The sequence below is a fragment of the Scyliorhinus torazame genome, chromosome 11 (assembly GCF_047496885.1).
Source record: "Scyliorhinus torazame isolate Kashiwa2021f chromosome 11, sScyTor2.1, whole genome shotgun sequence".
Lineage (NCBI taxonomy): Eukaryota > Metazoa > Chordata > Chondrichthyes > Carcharhiniformes > Scyliorhinidae > Scyliorhinus > Scyliorhinus torazame.
This window is the reverse complement of record NC_092717.1, coordinates 32,792,680-32,816,748: the sequence shown is the minus strand read 5'-3', so window position 1 is coordinate 32,816,748 and position 24,069 is coordinate 32,792,680. Positions and strand designations below refer to the sequence as shown.

At 44.1% G+C, this 24,069-nt stretch overlaps 1 protein-coding gene across 4 annotated transcripts in view; it reads left to right on the top strand.

Moving 5' to 3' along the window:
* The window catches only part of rttn (rotatin), a 294,394-nt gene that overhangs the window by 241,266 nt on the left and 29,059 nt on the right, over positions 1-24,069 (top strand). For all 4 annotated transcript variants that reach the window (XM_072467133.1, XM_072467134.1, XM_072467132.1 and 1 more), the window contains 5 exons: positions 4,853-4,950; positions 5,470-5,547; positions 5,653-5,779; positions 19,826-20,028; positions 20,441-20,708. In XM_072467133.1, the coding sequence (XP_072323234.1) occupies positions 4,853-4,950; positions 5,470-5,547; positions 5,653-5,779; positions 19,826-20,028; positions 20,441-20,708 (774 nt within the window). The remainder of the gene's footprint in view (positions 1-4,852; positions 4,951-5,469; positions 5,548-5,652; positions 5,780-19,825; positions 20,029-20,440; positions 20,709-24,069) is intronic.

Genomic DNA, 24,069 nt, shown 5'->3' with positions numbered 1-24,069 from the left:
GACCCGGTAGAGGGGATGCCAGAGGTAATGCAGATACTCAGGGAGTTTGGAGAGTTCTCGGGATACAAATTAAATATGGGAAAGAGTGAGCTTTTTGTGATGCACCCCGGGGAACAGGGCAGGGGGATAGATGCTCTGCCGCTGAGGAGAGTGGCAAGGAACTTTCGATACCGGCGGATTCAGGTGGCCAGGAACTGGGGAACCCTACATAAACTTAACCTGACGCGATTGGTAGAGCAGATGGAGGAGGACTTTAAGAGGTGGGATATGGTGCCCCTGTCATTGGTGGGCAGAGTACAGGCGGTTAAAATGGTGGTCCTCCCGAGGTTTCTTTTCGTGTTTCAGTGCCTCCCCATACTGATTACAAAGGCCTTTTTCAAGAAAATAGACAGGAGCATTATGGGCTTTGTGTGGGCAGGAAAGACCCCGAGAGTAAAGAGGGGGTTCCTGCAGCGTAGTAGGAACAGAGGGGGATTGGCACTGCCGAGTCTGAATGACTACTATTGGGTCGCTAATGTGTTGATGGTCTGTAAGTGGATGAGGGAAGAAGAAGGTGCGGCATGGAAAAAGTTGGAGATGGCTTCCTGTACGGGAACGAGTCTAAAAGTGCTGGTGACGGCGCCGCTGCCGTTCTCCCCGAAAGGTACACCACAAACCCAGTGGTGGTGGCGACCTTGAAGATCTGGGTGCAGTGGAGACGACACAGGGGAGTGACGGGTGCCTCGGTGTGGTCCCCGATAAGGAATAACCACAGGTTCGTCCCGGGGAGGATAGATGGGGGATTTCAATGTTGGCAGCGAGCAGGAATTAGGAAGCTGAAGGACCTGTTTGTAGACGGGACGTTTGCGAGTCTGGGAGCATTGGAAGAAAAATATAAGCTGCCACCAGGGAATGCTTTCCGATACATGCAAGTGAGGGCATTTACGAGGCAACAGGTGAGAGAATTTCTGCAGCTCCCGACGCAAGGGATCCAGGATAGAGTGATTTCGGGGGCATGGGTTGGAGAAGGTAAAGTGTCCGAAATATACAGGGGGATGAGAGACGAGGGGGAGGCGATGGCAGAGGAGCTGAAGGGAAAATGGGAAGAGGAGCTGGCGGAAGAGATCGAGGAGGGGCTGTGGGCAGATGCCCTAAGTAGGGTAAATTCTTCGTCCTCGTGTGCCAGGCTTAGCCTGATTCAATTTAAGGTTCTACACAGAGCGCATATGACGGGAGGAAGACTGAGCAGGTTTCTCGGGATGGAGGATAGATGTGGAAGGTGCTCAGGAAGCCCGACGAACCACACTCACATGTTCTGGTCGTGTCCGACACTGCATGAGTTCTGAGAGGGTGTGGCAAGAGTGATTTCAAAGGTGGTGGGGGTCCGAGTCAAACCAGGCTGGGGGTTAGCTATATTTGGGGTTGCAGAAGAACCAGGAGTGCAGGAGGCGAAAGAGGCCGACGTCTTGGCCTTTGCGTCCCTAGTAGCCCGGCGAAGGATTCTACTTATGTGGAAGGAAGCGAAGCCCCCGGGCGTGGAGGCCTGGATAAACGACATGGCAGGGTTCATAAGACTGGAACGAATAAAATATGCGTTAAGAGAATCGGCTCAGGGGTTCACCAGGCAGTGGCAACCGTTCCTTGACTATCTCGCGGAACGATAATGGAAAAACAGAAAAGATATTTGCTTTTTGGTTTATCTCTTTTTTCATTTGTTGTTAGTTTAATATATTATTTAAATAACGTTTAATGTATATTCCTTTACTAAGTTGTAAAAACGGAAAATTTCTGTTTGAAAATTTTCAATAAAATATATATTTTTTAAAAAAGGATAGTGTCCCAGGCTCAACCACCTTCAGTTGCTTCATCAGTGACCTTCCTTCCAACACAAGGTCAGATGTGATGATGTTCGCTGATGATTGCACAATCTTTAGCACCATTCATGACTCCTCAGACACTGAAACAGTCTATTTGCAAATGCAGCAAGACCTGGACAATATGCAGGCTTGGGCTGACAAGTGGCAAGTAACATTTGCGCCACACGAGTGACGATGACCATCTCCAATAAGAGAGAATCAAACAATCATCCCTTAACATTCAGTGGCATTACCATCACTGAATACCCCACTATAAACATCCTGGAGTTACCATTGACCAGAAACTGGACTGAACTAGCCATGTGAATACTGTGGCTACAAAAGCAGGTCAGAGCTGAAGAATGCTGCGGTAAGTAGCTCACCTCCCGACTCCCCAAAACCTGTCCTCGACCTACAAGGCACACGTTAGGAGTGTGATGAAATACTCCCCACTTGCCTGGTTGAGTGCAGCTCCAACAACACTCAAGAAGCTCAACACCATCCAGGACAAAGCAGCCCACTTGATTGGCACCTCTTCCACTAACATTCACACCATCCACCACTGACGCACAGTAGCAGCATTGTGTAGCATCTACAAAATGCACTGCAGGATCTCACGAAGGCTCCTTGGGCAGCACCTTTCAAACGCATGACAACTCTCGACTAAAGAACATGGGCAGTAGATACATGGTAACACCACCTGGAAGTTCCCCTCCAAGTCACTCACAATCCTGACTTGGAAGTATATCACCATTCCTTCAGTGTCGCAGGGTAAAAGTCCTGGAACTCCCTCCCTCATAATGAGAGTGGCACAGTGGTTAGCACTGCCGCCTCACAGCACCAGGGACCCAGGTTCAATTCCTGGATGACTGTGTGGAGTTTGCACGTTCTTCCCGTGTCTGCATGTGTTTCCTTCGGGTGAACCAGTTTCCTTCCACAGTCCAAGGATGTGCAGGTTCGGTGGATTGGCCATGATAAACAAAATGCTCCTTAGTGTCCAAGGCTGTGAGGTTAGGTGGGGTTGCGGGGATAGGGTGAGGGAGTAGGCTAGGGTGGAGTGCTCTTTCAGAGGGCCGGTGCAGACTCGATAGGCCGAATGCCGTTCCGCATTGTAGGGATTCTACAACCATACTGGGTGTACTTGCACCATACGGACTGCAGTGGTTCAAGAAGTCAGCTAGATAATTGCAAGGACAATTAGGAGTGGGTAACATGCTGGCCTAGCCTTTTTTGTCTAATTACATTTCTATGAAACTCCTTTATCCTCATTAAACCATTATATAAAAGGAACTTGTTATTATCTTGCACTCTATAACTGTTTTTCATTAAAATGGAAAAGATTTGTGCAATTACGTGCAAATTCAGTTGATTCTGGCTTTTTTAGTAGTCTACAGAAATTGTTCCATTTCCTGCAGTGTTGAACTGCTATTTTGGTTCTGGCTGCAATAGTAATTTATACTGAAGTATCTTTACTGTCTAACCGACATTAATATAAAATTAGTTCTGTTGAACTTCTCGTTATGCTATTTCACTCTCTGAGTGAACTCTCTGACCTATTTCAAATTGTATCACTTAAGGATCTTCCAACTATTTGGAAATTGTGTCCAGCTAGATCCTCAAGTTATTGTATCCATCATTCCGACTTGTTCAAACAACTGGGTGTGAATTCCTTTCACCGAAAGCTAGACTGTTGTCATCACTTGTGTCCATTGGTAAAGTTAGGGATGTGCAAGGCTTTTATTGTATTTGATTTGTCACTTTGTGGAGTGATCCTCCGGACACACATATTTAACCCAAAATTACTTCCAAATTTAATTTGAATCAGAAAATTGCCCTCAAACATTTTACCCACCTTTTGAATAAGTCAGAAACTTAATGCCATTGCCGCCAAGATCCTCTGACAGTTATTAACCAGTGCGATGGTTAAGTGCATTCTACATACTGCTAGCCTGCAGAGGAACAGCACAAGGGCAAGTTGACGACCTCTATGCCATCTATTCTGGGAGGCTCATTCAGATGTCAATGATAGTGCATGTAAGGTTGCTATTTGGAACAACTGTTGTACATTTACTAAACCTTATCATGTAGATTTAAATGCCACTATTGCATCATTAGTGGATCAGCTGCAATACCTGGGGGTTTACCTCCTACACAGGAGTTGTTCCTTTCCAAAATCAAGGTATAAGAGTGCAGAATTAAGATGATGCATTATCGACCTCCTCGGGTATTTCTCATTGTTTTACTGATATGCATTTCACATAAAATTTAAACATTATCAAACATCCCTCCCAGTCTTGGAGAGCTACCATTTTATTTTGCAGGGATGGAGTGGCAAGTTTGTTTCAGGCTGGTACAAAGGTGCAAACCCTGGGACTCCACACGGCCCAAAATTAAAACTCAAATATGTAGGTTTTATATTTCACAGAGGTTACTTATTCCTCAAGAACACGATTGTTATACTTGGAACAGTGGTTCAGCACACTGTACTTCCTGTTTCTATTGTGCAATTTTAATTATCTAGTAAGTATGATTGATGTGGAAAGTAGAAAGTGCCACATTTATGCACAAGAAGAACTCTGTCCTCGGGTTGAGTTAAGACTTTTTCTTGAGGCAGCATATGGGGAGCTTTACTTAATGTGGACATCCCTGACCCTGATACTGAGGAATAGACACACTTTATTACACCACAATGGTATCCCACAAACATCACTCCAAAGGAAAAAAAAATATCTTGGGAATTAATTTTAACATATTCTCTTCAAAATGAAGATTTCAATTAATAAGTTATGTTTATTTCACAATGTATTCTCATAACAAACAAATACAGAGTTGCTGTACAGCAGCCTTTATTTCCAATGTACACTTTGAGTTAAAATTTAGCCGAAGTATTTTTTGAAAATGCGTTGAAAACGCACATTGAATATATGAAAGCTAAGTTTTTTACAAGATTGAGATCAAACAAACATGAACAGTTAGTTTGTAGTCTAGGTAATGTGTTTTTGTTCCTCCTTGCTTAGCTGGCCTTGTTGACAGCTGTGTAGAACTGATGAAGCATACCTATGTACAATTCAACTTGGATTCACTGAGACCTGGAAAAGTGATCCAAAGGAAAAAGGTAAGCATGGAGACAAGAAAAGCAGCCAATTTAGCAAACACGCAGCATTGCCATTCAGGGAAGTGTTTAATGACCAAGTCCTGCTACAAAAAAAAACAACGGTGTTGGACTTAACTTTGTTGAATGATTTTATTTTTAAAGATTCTTAATGTACTGTTGCTGATTTCTTGGCACTTGTCTCTATTTGGTTGAAATATTCACAGCCGATCCAGGTTTCAGGGGTTTTTATTCACAGTATCCCTGAGGAGATATTCTATTTGCTGAACATCAAAATTCTATGTGCTCCTCTTACTGATGTTTAATATGCCTCGTACCATTTTGCCTCTGTGCTTACAAAAAAATCCCTTGTAGCTAATTACTATAGGTACGTTTTAAAATCCAGTTATCATTTTGCTAACATTGGTGGATTGTGCACGTGTTTTGTTATAAAATAGTAAGTGTAAGAACACATCATTTGTCACTTGTTTTTAATGTTTCATCATGATTATTCTCATAGACCATTCATATGTCTCAACACAGGATGACAGTCTTACTAGAGAGCTGAAAATGGTAATGCAGTTGCTGAGGAATTGCTTATATCACAATGTTGAATGCAAAGTAAGTATGGTGCCAAAATGATGCATTCGTTGGTAAGAGTTCTTAACTACTGTTTGCATAATCGTTCAAACTGAGGTTCCTCTTCTGTCCCCAATTTTCTTGTAGGTTGCAGCATCTGATGCTCATCTTGTGAGTGCAATTTATTCACTTTGGCCCTGGTTTTTAATGGATGACACACTAATGTTGGCAGCTCTGAGACTGTTATGTGTCTACACGGCAAACCTACCGGCATGTGAGTAGAGTTTATGAACTGAGGCAAGCCTGCGGTTTGAACAGCATTTTCATTGCATAACATATCTGTTAAATACAAGAAAAACTTATCAAGAATTGTTTGGAATATCAGTAAACTGGGAAGCAAAATAATTAGTTTACAAATCATTGTTCCACATTACACTTTATCCAAACTTGGTTCCATCATATCTGATGATAATACCTCTCTGAACCAGATGCCCACAAGTGAATCATATTTTGGTCACTTGCCACCACTAACAAAGCAAAATAAGAAACAGTCGTGGTCTGTTAACAGTTAAAACGTTGATCAAGGTTATAAATATTTCAATTCATATACTTTCTTATTCAAACTTAGCATTACTATGCCTGTAGGGATTGATAACTTTGCAAAAGCGATTCATTTCCCAGCAACTGATGGAAATAACCAAAGGTCAAGATTTCATGTTTTAAGACTTTTACTGTAACAAATAAACTAACATCAACGAAGGCCAAACCGTACTTTCAAATTTTATTTAATGGGCAACTAATAGACTAAACTGAAAAATTGTACTGTACATTTACATTAATTAATTAAAACAATTGAGGTATGCCTTGCATCTCCTTCGGCTGTGTACCTCACTTGTGGCCAGTGTGTAGCAATAGAGGTTAATCCCAGCTTTTCAGAGGCTCACGAATGCCTCCCATGCTAAGTCAAATCTTTGTGTCGTTCTAAAATCATTCCATCCAGCCTGAGTATTCCAGAGTTGACTTTCATCAGCAGGGCCCACCTCAACCACTCCTTGTTCCTTAAATCTCCATTTGTTCTGTGCTTTTTTCATGAAGAAAGTCAGCTCTCACTGACATCTTTCTTGGTTGCTAGCACAAAGATGTCTTTCACTGCTCTTCCCAGCAGTAGCTGTTTTTGGCTGTCTTTCTTTATTTCTTTCCCCCTCTCTTGTGTCTCTGTTCAGAAAGCATCTATCCTTTTTCTGTGTCAAGATGTGAAAAGTGTCATTTGATTTTTAAATCGCCTTTGGATTGGGTTTATTTCTCAATGATAGGCCCATGTGATCCGGTTATCCCTGGGTAGATTGTTTAATATAATCATCATCTCTCTATCCAGAACATTCTCTTTCACCCTAAATTAAAGGAGAGATTTTCAAACTTGAAAATCCAATGTTTGTAGCATTAAGCAAAACTGATTGATTGGACTAACATGTGCTCTCTAAGTTAAAAAGACCTGTGCATTATCAAATTTGCTGTGTGAACTTATAAAACTGGACAGCTATGAAAATTCTATCCTCTAATTAGGAGTGGATGTGATGTTGTTTAGCACAATGTAATGGTCGGATGACGTCTGTACTTAGCTGTTTAATAGAAGATAATTATGTCTGAAGCATTTGAAAGTTATTAATTAACCAAATTGTACAAAAAGGACACACATCATGATGAACCAATATTGTTGACAACTAATCAAAATTCTGAACGAAATACAAAAGAAACCCCAACTCGTTTCAAAATGCTCTTTTTTCCTCAGCAAATAACTTCCAAGATATTTCAAGTCATTAAATTCTGAATGTTTTCAAGCTTTCAAGCTTTTTTGTTAAGAGTCTTCTTTGTAAAGGCAGAATTGCAGAAATATGCAAAACCTAAACTTGTGCTTATTATAGCACCTTTTACAGTATCAGCATGTTCCTGGAGAATGAGCTGATTCAGTTCAGCATGCTCCATAAACTGAAGGAGTAAAACCATTGGTGATGTCTTCCTTATGACCCGTTCCTGTGCTACAGATATCTTCTCCCCTATCCTATCCTTGACCCCCCCCCCACCAATACAAACACTCACACCACACACATATTCTGGCAGTGGCCTTGGTTCTTATTTCTCACATCAAGATTGCTCACATCACTTCCGATTATTGTGGTGTGTTTCAGTTCTTGGAATAGTTCTAAATGATGTATTTACAGGTTTCTGTATCTGCTCAGAATTCTTTTCTCTCGCCTCATACGGACTTATTTTTTAAAAACCTAGTCAGTTCTTGGTCAGTTTTGTAATCTAGGGCAGCACGGTGGCACAGTGGGTTAGCCCTGCTGCCTCACGGTGCCGAGGTCCAAGATTCGATCCCGGCTCTGGGTCACTGTCCGTGTGGAGTTTGCCATTCTCCCCGTGTTTGCGTGGATTTCACCCCCACAACTCAAAGATGTGCAGGTTAGGTGGATTGGCTATGCTAAATTGCCCCTTTATTGGGTACTCTAAATTTATTTTTAAAAAGTTTTGTAATCTAGTTGAAGCCCTTAAACGCAAACACAGGAAATGATTAGATATCCACACGCAGCAGATGGGAGACCATTTCTCGACTGCAGGAATTCGCGAACTGTTTTCAAGAATGTTTGACGAGCTGGAGCTATTTAAATCCTCAAATCAGTTTAGATATCCTAAGAGGTAGTTGAAACCAGTATAGCTCCTACAGTGGTAAGGAATACAAGAGGAAAAGAACAATGGATGGAAAATTTATTTACAAAATAATTTACCATTTAGATTGAGGAATTAGACAACAGGGTTTCTATTGTTGCCTACATGTTCATTTTTTACGTCCGTCGTCTGATTTACTAATTCACTTAATAGTTTGAAGACGAAGCAAGATCTGATGTTATGAAGCTCTATAGTTTTCAAAGAAAGAGAGAGAGAGCGTGTTCTGATGGAATCATGAGAGAATCCCAGTGGTCAAGACTATTCTTGGAAAGGCTATTCTGATTATTATCATGGAAAACATAAAATATATGGCACAGAAACTGGCTACTTAACCCAACATACCCATGGCAATATTTATGCTTCACTCGAGCCACCACCCATCTTTCCTCATCTAAATCTACCTGTGCAACCACCTTTCCCCTTCTCCCACACATCCTTGTCTAACTTCCCCTTAAGCATATCTATTCCCGGGCAGCACGGTAGTGCAGTGGTTAGCACTGCTGCCTCACGGTGCTGAGGACTCTGGTTTGATACTGGTCCCGGGTCACTGTCTGTGTGGAGTTTGCACATTCTCTCCGTGTTTGCGTGGGTCTTACCCCACAACCCAAAGATGTGCAGGGTAGGTGGATTGGCCAGGCTAAATTGCCCCTTAATTGGAAAAAAAAGAATTGGGTACTTTAAATTTATAATATATATATATCTATATACCCGGATTCAATTCTAGCCTTGGGTGAGTCCATGTTGAGTTTGTACATTCTCCCCGTGTCTGCGTGGGATTCCTCCAGGTGCTCCGTTTTCCTCCCACTGCCCAAAGATGTGCAGGTCAGGTGGACTGGCCATGCTACATTGCCCCTTACTGTCTTGGGATGTGCAGATTAAGTGGGGTTACGAGGTTGCAAGGATAGGCTTGAGCCTGATTAGGGTGCTCTTTCAGAGAGTCAGTGCAGACTCGATGGGCCAAATGGTCAGCTGCATAGATGTTTACACAATGGAAACAGACCCATCGGCCCAGCTTGTCCATGCCGCCCAGTTTCTATCACTAACCTAGTCCCACGTCCCTGCATTTGGCCCATATCCCTCTGAACCCACCCTGCCCATGTAACTGTCTAACTGCTTTTTAAAAGACAAAATTGTACCAGCCTCTACCACTGCCTCTGTGTAAAGATGCTCACCACCCTCTGTGTGAAGAAATTTCCCCTCTGGTCTCTTTTGAATCTCTCCCTTCTCACCTTAAACGTATGCCCTCTCGTTCTAGACTCCTCTACCTTTGGGAAAAGATGTTGACTATCTACGTTATTTATGCTCCTCATTATTTTATTGACTTCTGTAAGATCACCCCTAAGCCTCCTACACTACAGGGATTCTATGACTTCCCTCACCTCGTTGCCGAGAGTTTCACATGTTCACCACTGTATCAGTAGAAGAAGCTTTTGAATTCCCTTCAGCCCTGTCAACATATAGGCAGCATATTTTCTGGATACAAAAATATTCTATCTTCAAGCTATATTCATGGAACCTCTTTTACATCTTTTCAAAATATGACACAGTCGCTAGATGTTGTTATCCTAACAAGCTGCTTGCAATGCTTTACACCATTAAAAGTGCTATATAAATGCAAGTTGCTGTTGTAATTGCTTCAAAATCTAGGTAAGCTTTTGGTTACATCCCCAGGATTAATATTCTGAGTGGGATAAAGCAGTTCAGAATGGCAGAAGGTGTTACACAAGGATCAATACTGGGACCACTGCCAACCACTATTTATATTATAACTCTTGCCCTGAGTTTCAAAGCTGTGGGTTCAAATGCCACTTTTTTAGATCAGACAATATACAAAGCTTCAATATGCTTGTTTAGGTAAACATAAAAGATCCCATAGCACCTTTTCAAAAAGACAGAGTTAGTCTTGTGTCTTCCTTAGGGTAACACCACGAACGTAAGTGTCTCTAATCTTATTTCTTCCTGTAAGATCTCGCAGTGTGAAAATTCACCACCATATTTTCTCATATAATAGAGGCTGTCTTTCCAAAATAATTTAATTAAATATTTCTACGACACCCTCGGCTAGTAAGCAGGCAATCTCAGCCCCACTTGTCACAACACAAGTGAATTAACCAGTAATTCCTTTAAAAATACCCGAAGTCTTTGGTCCTTGGCTGCCCAATAATTACAGTCTTCAGGTTTGTAAATTTACACAATTGCTATTTATTTACAACAAGAACTAGAATGAAATATGCAGTAAAGACAGCTGTTTAACTATTAACTAATTCCTAACTCTGGCCTTTAATCATCTATACACACACACAAGACAGACAAACACGGAGGGGTGGAAAGGGGTAACAGTCATGAGTGAAAGGAAAAAAAAGAGTCTTTGTTTCATTTGATGGTTGTTAGCACACTTTCTTCACAGTAAGCTTACAGATTAAAGTATTTGGTTTGCAGCATGTAAGGGTCTTCTCTGTAGACCCATTCATTCAGGTTCTTTGCAGTTTAGAGATGCAGAGTTCACAAATTTCCCGGAGAGACGCCTTCTCTTAACATTTTGCTTTCAGTTCGTGGTTTGTATTCAGGCCTCTGTATTTTCAAGAATACAGCCCCCACGGGCATTCTGGAGAGAGAGAAAGTGCTTACACTAGCGTTGTGGAGAGAGTTGGCTGGATCTTTTCTCTGTGCTGCCAGAATCAAAACGGAAACCTTGGGATTCTGAAAAGTATACCAGTGGGAAAAGATCCAATCGCCACCTGTAACCGGGCAGAGCACAGCCTTTTGGACCAATTAATTGACCACCAGCCAATCAATCAAACCGAGTCCCAACCCATCTCTTGCACGATGCTGAAAGATCTGCAACTCCAGTTTAAACCAGCAATCTCTCCTTAAACTTCTGGATTCTTCTGCTTGAATTAAACACACGGCTGCTTGCCTTAAAGAGACATGTCCCTTAATCATCAATGTATGAAAATAAGAACGGGGAAATAAACAGGAAGGACCCTTACAAAATGAAATACTTCGGATGGCCTGAGCATTTGAAATGGATCTAATAATACAAGTGTTTTTCTTTCTCTTTTTTAAAAAATATTTTTATTCTCCTCCTTTTTCACATTTTCTCCCAAATTTACACCCACCAATCATAAACAATAATCAGCAACAGATATGTCAATCCCCATAACAATAACAACGATCCCATCCGCCCACCAACCCCCAAACATCAGCCCGCATGTTTACATACACAAATGACAAAAATTTGAGGATTGTACAATTGAGGATTAAGGATGACAGGGATTACCCATAGTCATCCTTAATGTGTACAGCCCCCCACTCCCGCACCCCCCCCCCCCCCACCCAACCCTCCTACCCATCCCCCCCAACTAATGTTCAATGTTATCCAGTTCTTGAAAGTGCATAATAAATAATGCCCATGACTTGTAGAACCCTTCCGAGCTTCCCCTCAGTTCGAACTTAGCCTTCTTAAGGGTCAAGTATTCCAACAGGTCCCCCCGCCACGCCAGGGCGCAGGGTGGAGAGGCTGCTCTCCATCCGCCTTTGGGCAATCAACGAGGCGAAGGCTATGATATCTGCCTCCGCACCCATTTCCAACCCTGGCTGTTCCGACACCCCAAATATGGCCTCCCGGGGACCCGGGTCCAGTTTCACATGCACCACCTTGGAAATTACCCTAAAAACCTCCTTCCAGTACTCCCCTAGCTTTGGACAGGACCAAAACATATGAACGTGATCAGCGTTCCCCCCCCCCCCCCCCGCAACGCTCACACACATCTTCGACTCCTTCAAACAAATCGGCTCATCCTCGCCCTCATGAGGTGCGCCCTATGTACAACCTTCAGCTGTATCAGCCCCAACCTCGCACATGAGGTGGAGGCATTCACTCTCCGGAGCACCTTACACCAGACCCCCTCCTCTATAACCTCTCCCAGCTCTTTCTCCCACTTTGCTTTGATCCCTTCCAGTGGTGCCTTATCCTCTTCCAGAATAGCTCCGTACACCACTGACACTGCCCCCTTCTCCAGTCCCTTTGTCGTCAGCACCTCCTCCAGCAATGTGGAGGCCGGTTCCTCTGGGAATCTCTGTATCACCTTCCTGGCAAAATCCCGAATCTGCATGTATCTAAGCACTTCTCCCTGCTCCAACCCATACTTCGAAGTGTTTTTCTTTCTTATCATGGCAATAAATGGGGACGGAATTCCCTTTCTTCACAGAAAGCAACCAAATTTGCAAGTATATCTCATTTTAGCGATGTTCCACTTTATCTTTGATCATTGAGCAATGTGAACTGTTGGATCAGGATTACCTGTCCTCGATGGGTAGAAACATTGGTTAGATTATGGATGATATCCGCTAATAAAGTATAAAACACAAAATGGATAAAATGCTGCAATGACATTCAAAGTTGTTTATTACTTTCAGTTGAAGTCCGAGTTTTCTTTATTCTTTCATGGAATGAGTTTTGTTGGCTAGACCAACATTTGTTGCCCATCCCTAATTGCCACTGAGGAGGTGGTGGTGTGCCACCTTATAGATCATAGATTTTAGATCATAGAATTTACAGTGCAGAAGGAGGCCATTTGGCCTATCGAATCTGCGCTGGCCCTTGGAAAGAGCACCCGACTTAAGCCCATGCCGCCACCCTTTCCACCTAACCCCACCGAACCTTTTGGACACAAAGGGGCAATCCACTTAACCTGCACATCTTTGGCCTGTGAGAGGAAACCGGAGCACCCGGAGGAATCCCATGCAGACACTGGGAGAAAGTGCAAACTCCACACAGACAGTCACACGAGGCCGGAATTGAACCCAGATCCCTGGAGCTGTGAGGCAGCAGTGCTAACCACTGTGCCACCATGCCGCCCATTCTTGAACCACTAGTCCATCTTGTGTATGTGTGCTCACGGTGCTGTTAAGATGGGAGTTCCTGGGTTATTCCCTAGCCGCAGTAAAGGAACAACAATAAATTTCCAAGTCAGGATGGTGTGTGGCTTGGCCGGGAACGTGCCGGTGATGGTGTTCCCTTGAATCTGCTGCCTCTGTCCTTCTGTGTGATAGAGGTTGTGGCTTTGAAAGCGCTGTTGAGGAGGTTTGGTCCATATCTGCAAGTACACCTTGTGTATGATACATATTGTTGCCACTGTGTGCTGGTGGTGAAGAGAATTAATGTTTAAGGTGATGGGCAGGGTGCCAGTCAAGCGGACCTACTTCATCAGATGTGTGCAAGACGAGTATTTATTGGCAATACCTAATTTCTCTTCAACTGAGTGGCACGCTACGTCATTTCAGAAGACAGTTAAGACCATAATGCTATGGATCTGTAGGTCAAACGAAGTAAGATTTCCTTCCATAATGGGCATTAGAGAACCAAATAGGTTTTTCTGACAATTAATGATACTGAGACACAGAACAACATAGAAACAGTAGAAAATAGGAGCAGGAGTAGACCTTTCGCCGCTCGAGCCTGCTACAACATTCAGTCTGATCATGGATAATCCTATATCTCAACGCCAGACTCCCACTCGCTCCCCATACCCCGCGACGTCTTTGGTGTCTTGAAATCTATAACACTCTTTATCAGTGTCATAAGTAGACTGACAAAGTTACTGTGAAAATCTCTTAGTCGCCACATTCCGACGCCTGTTTGGGTACACTGAGGGAGAATTCAGAATGTCCAAATCACCTAACAAGCACGTCTTTCGGGACTTGCGGGAGGAAACTGGAGTACCCGGAAGAAATCCATGCAGACACGGGGAGAACGTGCAGACTCCGCATAGATAGTGACCCAAGCCGGGAATTGAACCCAGGTCCCTGGCGTTGTGAAGCAACAGTGCTAACCACTGTGCTACCGTGCCAACCATATCTTTCTTAAATATAGTCAGTAATTTTGTCTCTGCAGCCTTTGGTAGAAACTTTTGCAAGTTCACCACCCTCTGACTGAAGAGGTTTCTCCTCATCTCAGTCCTAAATGGCCTATTCCATATTCTGAAACTTGTTACCCCTTGTTCTAGAACCCCCCCCCCCAGCCAGAGGAAACAACATCCAGACTGTCCAGCTCTGTCAGAATTTTATACGTCTTCTGAATTCCATGAATACAGGTCTAGTTGATCCAATCGCCCTTCATAGCACAATCCTTCAATTCCAGGAACCAGTGAATCTTCACTGTATTCCCTCTATGACAAATATATCCTTTTGTGGATAAGGAGACCAAAACTGCACACAATACTCCAGGTGTGGTCTCACCAAGGCCTTGTGCAGCTACAGCAAGATATCCGTGCTCCTGTACTCAAACCATGAACATCAGCAAACCATGTGCCTTGAGATGAGCTTTCAATTCCAGATTTTATTATTTGAATTTAAACTCCACCAACTGCTATGGTGGGATTTGAACTGGTATCCCAGAGCATTAGTCTGGGCCACTGGATTTTGCGTCCCGTGACAATACCACTATCCCACCACCCTCCCCTAAATAATTGCATCTAATTTTGTCACCTATGTCTGGATGGTGCCGAGGTTGTTGAGTTATGAAGCTGCAAACATCTGGGCATGTGACAAATGTTCCATCATTCTCCCAGGTGGGAGATATGTGATTGTGAGTGGGGTATTGGAAGGGGCACCGGTAGTGTTGGTAAATGTGTATGCCCCAAATTGGGATGATGTGGGTTTTATGAGGGAGTTGCTGGCAGCAATCCCGGATTTGGCCACGTACCAGTTGATCATGGGAGGAGATTTTAACTGTGTCCTGGAGCCGAGGGTGGATAGATCGAGCCCCAGGTCGATGAGTAGGGTACGAATGGCAAGGGAGCTGGGGGGGTTTATGGAGAGGATGGGTATGGTGGATCCATGGCGCTTTCAGAACCCAGGGGGAAGTGAGTATTCCTTCTTTTCACATGTCTATAAGGTGTATTCGAGGATTGATTACTTTGTAGTGAGTCGGGAGATTTTGTTTGGGATGGAGGGGGCAGAGTATGGAGGGATAGTTATCTCGGACCATGCACCCCATTGGCTGGATATTCGGTTAAGTACGGGAAGAAAGCAGAGGCCGGGGTGGAGGTTTGACTCGAGGTTGTTGGCGGATGGAGGTTTTTGTGATTAGGTGCGGTTGGCGATTAGGGATTATGTGGAGTTCAATCAGAATGGGGAGGTGTCGGCGAGCATTTTTTGGGAAGCACTGAAGGCAGTAGTCCAGGGAGAAATTATCTCATTTACGGTTCGTGCGAATAAGGAAAGGAGGGCAGAACATGACCGTCTAGTGAGCGAGATAGTGGAGGTGGACAGGGATATTCGAGGGTGCCCACCGTGGAGGGATTGGCGAGGGTGAAAAAGTTGCAGGGGCAATTTGACAGGCTGACAACGGGGAGGGTGGTAGGGCAACTGCGTAAGGCAAGAGGGTGCAATACGAATATGGGGAGAAGGCGAGCTGCGGGGGCAGGCTGCGTCCAGTGAAATATTGAAGGCCCGGGCTGGGGATGTGGTGTCAGAGCCAGGGAAGATAAATGAGGCATTTAGAGAGGATTAACAGGGACTTTCAGGCAAAACCAGGAGGAGAGGAGGGGGAGTTGCCGGAGACGATGAAGCAGGCAGTAATCACACTAATCCCCAAAAAGGGATGGATCCGGTGGAATGTGGGTCGCATAGGCCCATATCACTATTGAACACGGATGTGAACGTATTGGCTAAGTTGTTGGTGGGGAGGATGGAGGATTGTGTCCCGGGGCTGGTTGAAGAAGATCAAACAGGCTTCGTGAAGGGCAGGCAGCTCGCAAGTAATATAAGACGGCTGTTGAATGTGGTGATGAATCCGTCGAAAGCTCTGGTACCGGAGGTGGTAGAGTCCATGGACCCGAGAAAGCATTTGATCGGATGGAGTGGCAGTACTTGTTCAAAGTTTTGGGAAGGTTTGGGTTTGGGCCGAGATTTGTGGCATGGGTGAGGTTGCTGTATGTGGCGCCAAGAGCGAGGCTAAGGACAAAGCTCACGAAGCTTTGACTTACACAGGGGTATGGGGCACGGGTGCCTGCTGTCGCCGCTGCTGTTTGTGCTGGCCATAGAGCCGTTGGCAATGGCTCTCAGGGGATCAGCAGAGTGGAGGGGATAATGAGGGGACAGAGGGAGCATCGGGTGTCGCTCTATGCCGATGACCTCCTGCTGTATGTTTTGGATCCGTTGGAGAGTATGGGAAGGATTATGGGCCTGTTGGGGAGGTTTGGAGGGTTCTGGGGATACAAGCTGAATGTAGGGAAAAGCGACGTATTCACGGTGAATGAGCTGGCACAGCGGGCTAATTTAAGGGGGGATGCCATTTACGGTAACGAGCAATAGGTTTAGGTACTTGGGGATTCAGGTAGCGAGGAAATGGACGTGGCTCCATAAGTGGAACTTAATGAATCTGGTGGAGGAGGCCAGGGAGGATCTTAAGAGGTGGGATACACTGCACTTAACGTTGGCGGGAGGGTCCAAGTGGTGAAAATAATATTCTGCCGAGGTTCTTGTTTATCTTTCAGGCTCTCCCGATCTTTAGACCAAAGGCCTTTTTTCGGAAAGTGGACACAATCATCTCTGACTTTGTATGGGTGAGGAAGGTGCCGAGGGTGGGGAGGACCCTGCTACAGAGGCAGAGGCAGCAGGGGGGGTTGACGTTGCCAAACCTGCTTCATTATTATTGGGTGGCGAATGTGGACAAGGTGAGGCGGTGGTGGGAAGAGGAAGGGGTAGAGTGGGTTAGGATGGAGGAGGAATCTTGTAAGGGATCTAGTTTGAAGGCTATGGTGACAGCAGCATTGCCAATGGCTCCGACTAGGCACTCAGGGAGCCCAGTGGTGCAGTCCACGGTGAAGATATGGAACCAGCTGAGGAGGAATTTTAGGGTGGAAGGGATGTCGGTGCTAACGCCGCTGTGCGAGAATCATGGGTTTGAGCCGGGGCGGATGGATAGTGTATACAGGAGGAGGAAGGAAGTGGGGTTGGTCAAGGTGAGGGATTTGTATTTGGAGGAAGGGTGCGCCAGTCTGGAGGACCTAAGGGAGAGGGTAGAGCTGCCGAGGGCTAGTGAGTTCAGGTATCTACAGGTTAGGGACTTTGCACGAAAGGTCTGGAAGGGGTTCAATAGATTGCCGGGATACCCCCTGCTGGAGCGACTGCTGCTTCCGGACGTGGAAGGGGAGGGAAGAATTGGGGATATATATAAGTGGCTGGGCGAGCAGGGAGGCAAGCGAGTGATGAAGATCAATGAGAAATGGGAAGCGGAGTTGGGAATGGAGATCAATTAGGGAGTATGGAGTGAGGCACTGCGAAGGGTAAACGGGACCTCCTCTTGGGCAAGGATGAGCCTGATACAGTTCAAGATGGTGCACAGGGTGCATATGACTCGGGCGAGAATGACTGGGTTCTTTCAGGAAGTAGGAGATGAGTGTGAGAGGTGTGGGCGGGGGCCAGCAAATCATGCGCACATGTTTTGGGGTTGTGAAAAATTGGGAAGGTTCTGGGCGGGAGTGTTCGCAGTCTTAGCCAGGATAGTCGAGGACGGAGTGGACCCGGACCTTTTGGTGGCGATATTTGGGGTTTCAGAGAAGCCAGAGCTCATGGAGAAGGAGGAAGGCCGATGTCATGGCCTTTGCCTCTGATTGCACGGCGACAAATTTTGCTGGAGTGGCAGTCGGCATCGCCACCAGGGGTAGCAGCATGGTTGGGTGACCTGTACGACTTCCTGCGGTTAGAGAAGATAAAGTATGAGTTAAGGGGCTGAGCAGGGGAGTTCGAGAAAAGGTGGGGAATGTTTGTGACCGTGTTTGAGAAGCTGTTCGTCATGGGGGGGGGGGTGAAAAAGGAGGAAAATCTGTACAAACTGTATAGTTAATTGTGGGAAGAATGTTTCCCGGGGTGTTTATTTGCTGTAACCTACTTTGATACATGTTTGAATAAAATGCGTTTTTTTTTTTTAAAAGAAAAAAATTCCCTCATTCTCCTGACTTGTGTGTTCTAAAAGGTGGCCACGTTTTGAGGAATCAGGAGGTGATTCCCCAGTTACTTGTCGCAAAACCTCCACCCTCTGACCTGCTGTTGGAGCTGTTAGCTTCCTGCTGCAGGGTTAATATAATTTAAGCTATCTCAATCATTGTATGCCAACCTGTTTGATTTGGCACTTTGATGCAGTAGTCTCTATGGAAACTCAAGTTTATAACTGAGGCCCAGTCTCATTCTGTTCAGGAAGCTCATCTGCCATATTTTGTCTGGGGCTATGAAGTCAGAAAGTGGAATGTAATTTGCAGAAAATTGGTCACTATGGGGTATTAATTTGACATGGCCAGTAGCCCAAAAGAAACAAATTAGATTTTCATTGTCAGTGCTTTGTTGCATTCTTGTTGGGTTGTGATTCATTTGTTTCATGATTACAGTGACGATGGTGTGAAATTACTTTAGTGTTCTAAATATGCGGACTGGAACATCTGGCATCTGGATCGTAGGTTTATTCATTAGTTGCAAAAAGTTGCAACAACTTAATTGAAATTTGCAATCCACCATGGTGGTGCTTGCACAAAAGTTTGAAAATACGGACCAATAGATTCAAAAGCAGCTTCTTCTCCTCTGTTCCCAGACTTCTCAATGGCCCTATTATGGACTGAACAGATCTTTCTACACATTTTCTCTACAGTTGTAGCACTATATTCTGTATGCTGCGCCCTATGTTTATGTATTTATATTGTGTATTTATCGTATCTTCTATGTTTTCATTTATGGAGCGATCTGCCTGGACTGTACGTGGAACAATACTTTTCACTGTACCTCGGTACATGTGACAATAAATCTAAATCTATTCTAAAAGCAGTCCCACAAACTCATGCTGTACTTATTGTCATAATATCCACGCATGTATATAATGAGATGCAGACAGGCAGTGATTGACACACAGGATAACCAATGAACACACACGACACATAACAACCAATCACCAGACTGGACACCACCACTATAAAGCACACAGGGCATTAAGACCCTTCCCCTCTCTACAGGACACAGCTACTGAGATAGTAAGAGTGCACAAGCCAGTGAGCTCTATCACCATGAGGAAGAGAGTTAGTCTGGTCAAGCCAGTAGGAGGTTATCAGTTAGATTGATAGAGTGTCAACTCACAGCAGACTATGTACAGCAATCAGAAAGTTCAATAAAACCGTGTTGGACCATCTCCTGTGTCAGAAGCCTGTTTCTAGTTTCACTGCATCCAGTTGCAGTCAACGTTGAACCAACTTACTTAACACATCACTTATTATGGCAAATAACCAATAAACCGGTTTGTAACAAGGATACAGAGCTCCTGAGTGTACTCAGCTTATAATGTTATTAAATTTCTGTATGTTTCACATCTTTGTTACACACTCCTGTGTGTTGATAATTCTACATGTTAAGTTTTCGCTAACAAATTTCTTTATTGGGATGATTTTCTTTTGTAATGTAATTTATTATAATAAACATAATATCGGAACTGTTGGTATATTTAGTTAGCATATATTTCATTTTAGTTGACCCGTGCCATATTCATATATATTCTATCTAGAATTAAAGACTGAAGTCTTGCCCATTTTTCTAAATTGATATTTTTTAGCGTGTGTTTCTCTGTGCTGTGGAAATGGAGCACCACTTGTTTCCCATTCTGCTCAAAGAGGCTTGGCAGGTAATTCTCTGATGCATATGATCATGAAGCAAGCTTTGCAGAAGACACACGACAACAGGACCATTCAACAAATGGCATTCGCTGTCCTCTCCAACTTGGTCATATCCCATGAATGTAAAGGCGTGTTGCAGAAGGTCAGTAGCACATAGTAAATAAAGTTACTGGTATAACCTAGCAGCTGCTTCTGCGAGTCCTAAAGTACCTCCAATTATTTTTTTTTTTAAACAGAAGCATTTATATTTGGTAGAATCAGATGCTCAGAGATGTTCTTGCAGGTATATGGTAAAGCCAGGGCTAACAATATCAAAATTGGGTGGAATATAGAATGTGTATGGAGGTAGAAAAGGGAAATGAAAGGGCTAAAATGGAATGTAAAGAAAGGCCATCAGATAATATAAAAGATTTCAAGCTTTTATAAACATAGAAGTATATAAAGATATACCATTCAGGTATCAAGGAGGATTGTTGACTAATGTAGTGGTGCTTTGCTGTCCTAAGTCAGTATTAGGACATTTGCTCATTTCATGCTTCCGATCTTTATTGTAGAGCAATTTCTTGAATCACTTCCTTGCCCTGCCATTACCAAAGACAGCAGGAAAGCCCTTAAGTATTTTGACCATGCTTTGGTTGAAGCTATTGCTGAATATGTCTTTTGGAGATGAGGGGCAGCAGATGATTCTGAAGATAAACGGGAGTCTGGAGCTTTTGACAACAATGTCGCAGCACAAACACAAGAACAATCAGCCCACTGCCCTGCTTGTGCTTCATAATATTTGCTTCAATCCTGCTAATAAGCCAAAGATTCTAGCGGATGGTAAGTAACTTTAAACTTTCCACTTTTTCCTGAGTATCCTATTTTACTGGTTTGTGAATGGATTGATAATAACTAAATTGCTTTCAAACCTGCTGAAAATTAATTGATTGCCCTTGGTTTTATTGTTGAAGTAGTGGTTTATGAGTGCAACTTCTTTTTGTGCGGTTATTTCACTTTGAGAACTTCTGCCACACTTTGGGCATCACACTTCCATGCCTCAAAAAAAAGGTGTTAGTTTTTTTGCGGAAACTAAAAACTTGCAAACAAACACATGTGCAATGTGCAAACTGCCCATACCAAACAGAAAATAAACTCTGACTTAAGGACCTATTTAGAGCATTTCTCTTCGGAGACTAACTGGATAATGACTTTAGATGAGGTGGACCAGACTTTTGAACAACCATGAAGACAGCTCATCAGCAAGGCTCCATGTTCCAACGAAGCTAAACTCGATTTGGAAGAACAGCCCTTCATCTTTCGACTGAACATATTTCAGCTTTGTGGATCCAACATGAAGTTCAACAATTTTAGATCCTAACCTCTGCCGCATTTCGCTTCATGTTTCTTTACTGTTTTGCTTCCTGCCTCTCGTTTCTCTTCGTCCCTTCACTTTTTATTTATGGCTGCCATTCACAACTTCCTTGAGGCACGTCCTTTTTTTTTCTGGTCCCATTGTCATGTCCTTTGGTCTTGCACCAGGAAAGGTTTTGTCATTCAATCTCCCCTGTCCTCCACTCTATCACAAACCTTTATGTCACCAGACCCCCTTTCACCTGCTCACAGGCTCGAAACATTGGGTGCGATTTAACAGAAATGAAACAGTCCCGTGTCAGGCGCTTTTAGCCGGGTATTTCAAACGACCCTACTAGTAAATGGGATTCTGATTCGTTTCTGGGCCTTGGTGAGGAACGACTCACCGAGGCCACACTTAGTCCCAGTTCTAGTCTCCAAGAGGTTGGTGCACCATTTTTAAATAATGTTCCAATCTCCGAACCCCCAACCCCCCAACCACAGTCTCCGGGACACACTCTCCTTCCCCCCCCCACCCCATACTCCTTCCCCCCCCCCCAACGCCACCTCATAAGGACAGGACAAGGTACCACCTGGGCATCTTGGCACTACCAGCCTGGCAGTGCCCCTGCCAACACCATCTGGCCACCCTGGCAGTGCTCTTGTGGCATTGCCTGGGTGGCATCGGATGCCAGGCAGGCAGTGCCAGTTGGCATCATGGGTGTGAGCGTGCCAAGCTGCCAGAGCTAGACTACTCGGGCCCCTGACTGCCTGGGAGACTCCTTGAGTGCCAGTATGCCTCCACATTGGTGGATGGAGACTAGTGCTAAACAGAACTCGCTCAGGGTCTCCGAGGCTCGGGCATTAGCGCCTTGGGTACCTCCAGCGTGAACGTATTCAAATGAGCCTGACTGCATACTTGAATATGAAATCTGGATCCTGCCCATTGTGGGCGGGATCCAGATAGCAATGCCTCGTGAGATCTAACGAGATCTCGCAAGACATAACACTAGCCTCATCGTGTCCCGCAAATCAGTTGAGACAAGGCTGGTAGATTGCAGCCATTAACCCTGTTTCTCTCTTCACTGATCCTGCCAGACCTGCAGAGTTTTTCCAGCATTTTCTGTTTCTATTTCAGATATCCAGCATCTGCTGTATTTTGCTTTTATAATCTGAGGCTGTACCTCCAGTCTTCCACGATCTGGAGAGTGGCAATCTCAGCCAGTGAGGTCCTGTCTTTAAATTTGATAAGAGTTACACATCCCTGGCGTTGCAGGCTCGTCATTGATGTTCCCCATGCCCTCTCTACTTCCTCGGAACTATCAGGACTGTCAACTCTGTTTCTCTCTACGCTGACCCCCTGAGTATTGCTCAGCATCCACAATATTTTGCTTTTGATTTTTAATCGCACTTTTATAATCACTAATAATTAACCATATTTGTTTGCCTTGAACCTTCTGTGCTTGGTAGAGTTTTACATTTCAGAGATTAAGACGCTAATAATTGTGAAGTGAGAATTTTATTACCCCACGTGCTAAATGGGATAGATTTGCAACAGATCTCCATCTCAAAACTGCGTATCCATGATGCTGCCAATAACAGCAGCAAGAATTGTATTCAACCACAATCTGTAACCACATGGCCCAACATATCCCTCACTCCAACATTATCTTCAAGCTATGGGATCTAACCTGGCTTAACACACAATATGGAAGAACATCTCAGGAGTAGCACCAATCATACCCTAAAAACGAGATGCCAACCTGGTGAAGGTAGAATACTAGACTGCATGCATTGCTAACTACAATCATATCTTCAATGTGGGGACAACCAGCTCATCAGTGCAAAAAGTCAAGTCTTAAGCCTTTGCAACCACCTTCAGCCAAAAGTACCAAATTAATGATTCATCTCAGCCCCTCCAGAGGTTCCAATTTGATTCACTGCAGAAAATATGAAACCACAGAGTGCACTAGACACAGCAAAGACTATGGACCCCAACAGCATCCCAACTGTGTAGTGTTGAAGATTTATGATTCAGAAACAACTTTACCTCTCGCTAAGCTGTTCCAGTACATCTACATGGCACTAAATATATCAAAAATGCTTATGTTGGCTCTAGTAGTTCCTAGACAGATGACCATAAATCAGGAAGACAGTATTACAATCCCTAAGGGGATCCTTCTGCCAAAATAACCAAATTTACCGAATCACCCCAAAATGAAGAAATTATCGGACAAGATTTTACTTTTTGTAACTTTAACATGGGTCCAAATCAACACAAGTTAAATATGAATTTGACAGTACAAATTATAAATCACTCATTAAATAGCAGATGCAACAAAGACTTTCTCATGGAGGTAGAAGGCCGTGCACCCTATCTGTATGGTCTCCGTTTCAGTTCTTCCAAGCAGAATTCCAGTTCCTGTCCTTCCAGGACTTAGCCAGTTATCTGTAGGCAGCAATGTCTGTGTAAGCAGGGTCCTACTTGTGTGATCTTCCACATAATGGCACACTTCTTTCCTTAACCTCTTGGCTCCTCTCTACTCTTCAGATTTCTGTTCTTGTGCCTACTACAAGGACTCTGCATTTTAAATGTCCAACAGGTTTGTTTCAAATCACTAGCTTTCGGAGCGCAGCTTGAACCTGAGGAAGGAGCTGTTCTCCGAAAGCTAGTGATTCAAAACAAACCTGTTGGACTTTAACCCAGTGTTGTAAGACTTCTTACTGTGCCCAACCCAGTCCAACGCCGGCATCTCCACATCATATTTTAAATGTGTTTCTTTTCATACTGGTTCCAGGTCAAACGTTGTCAGGTCACATTGCCAGTATTTTTTTATTATCTGAAAGTTAA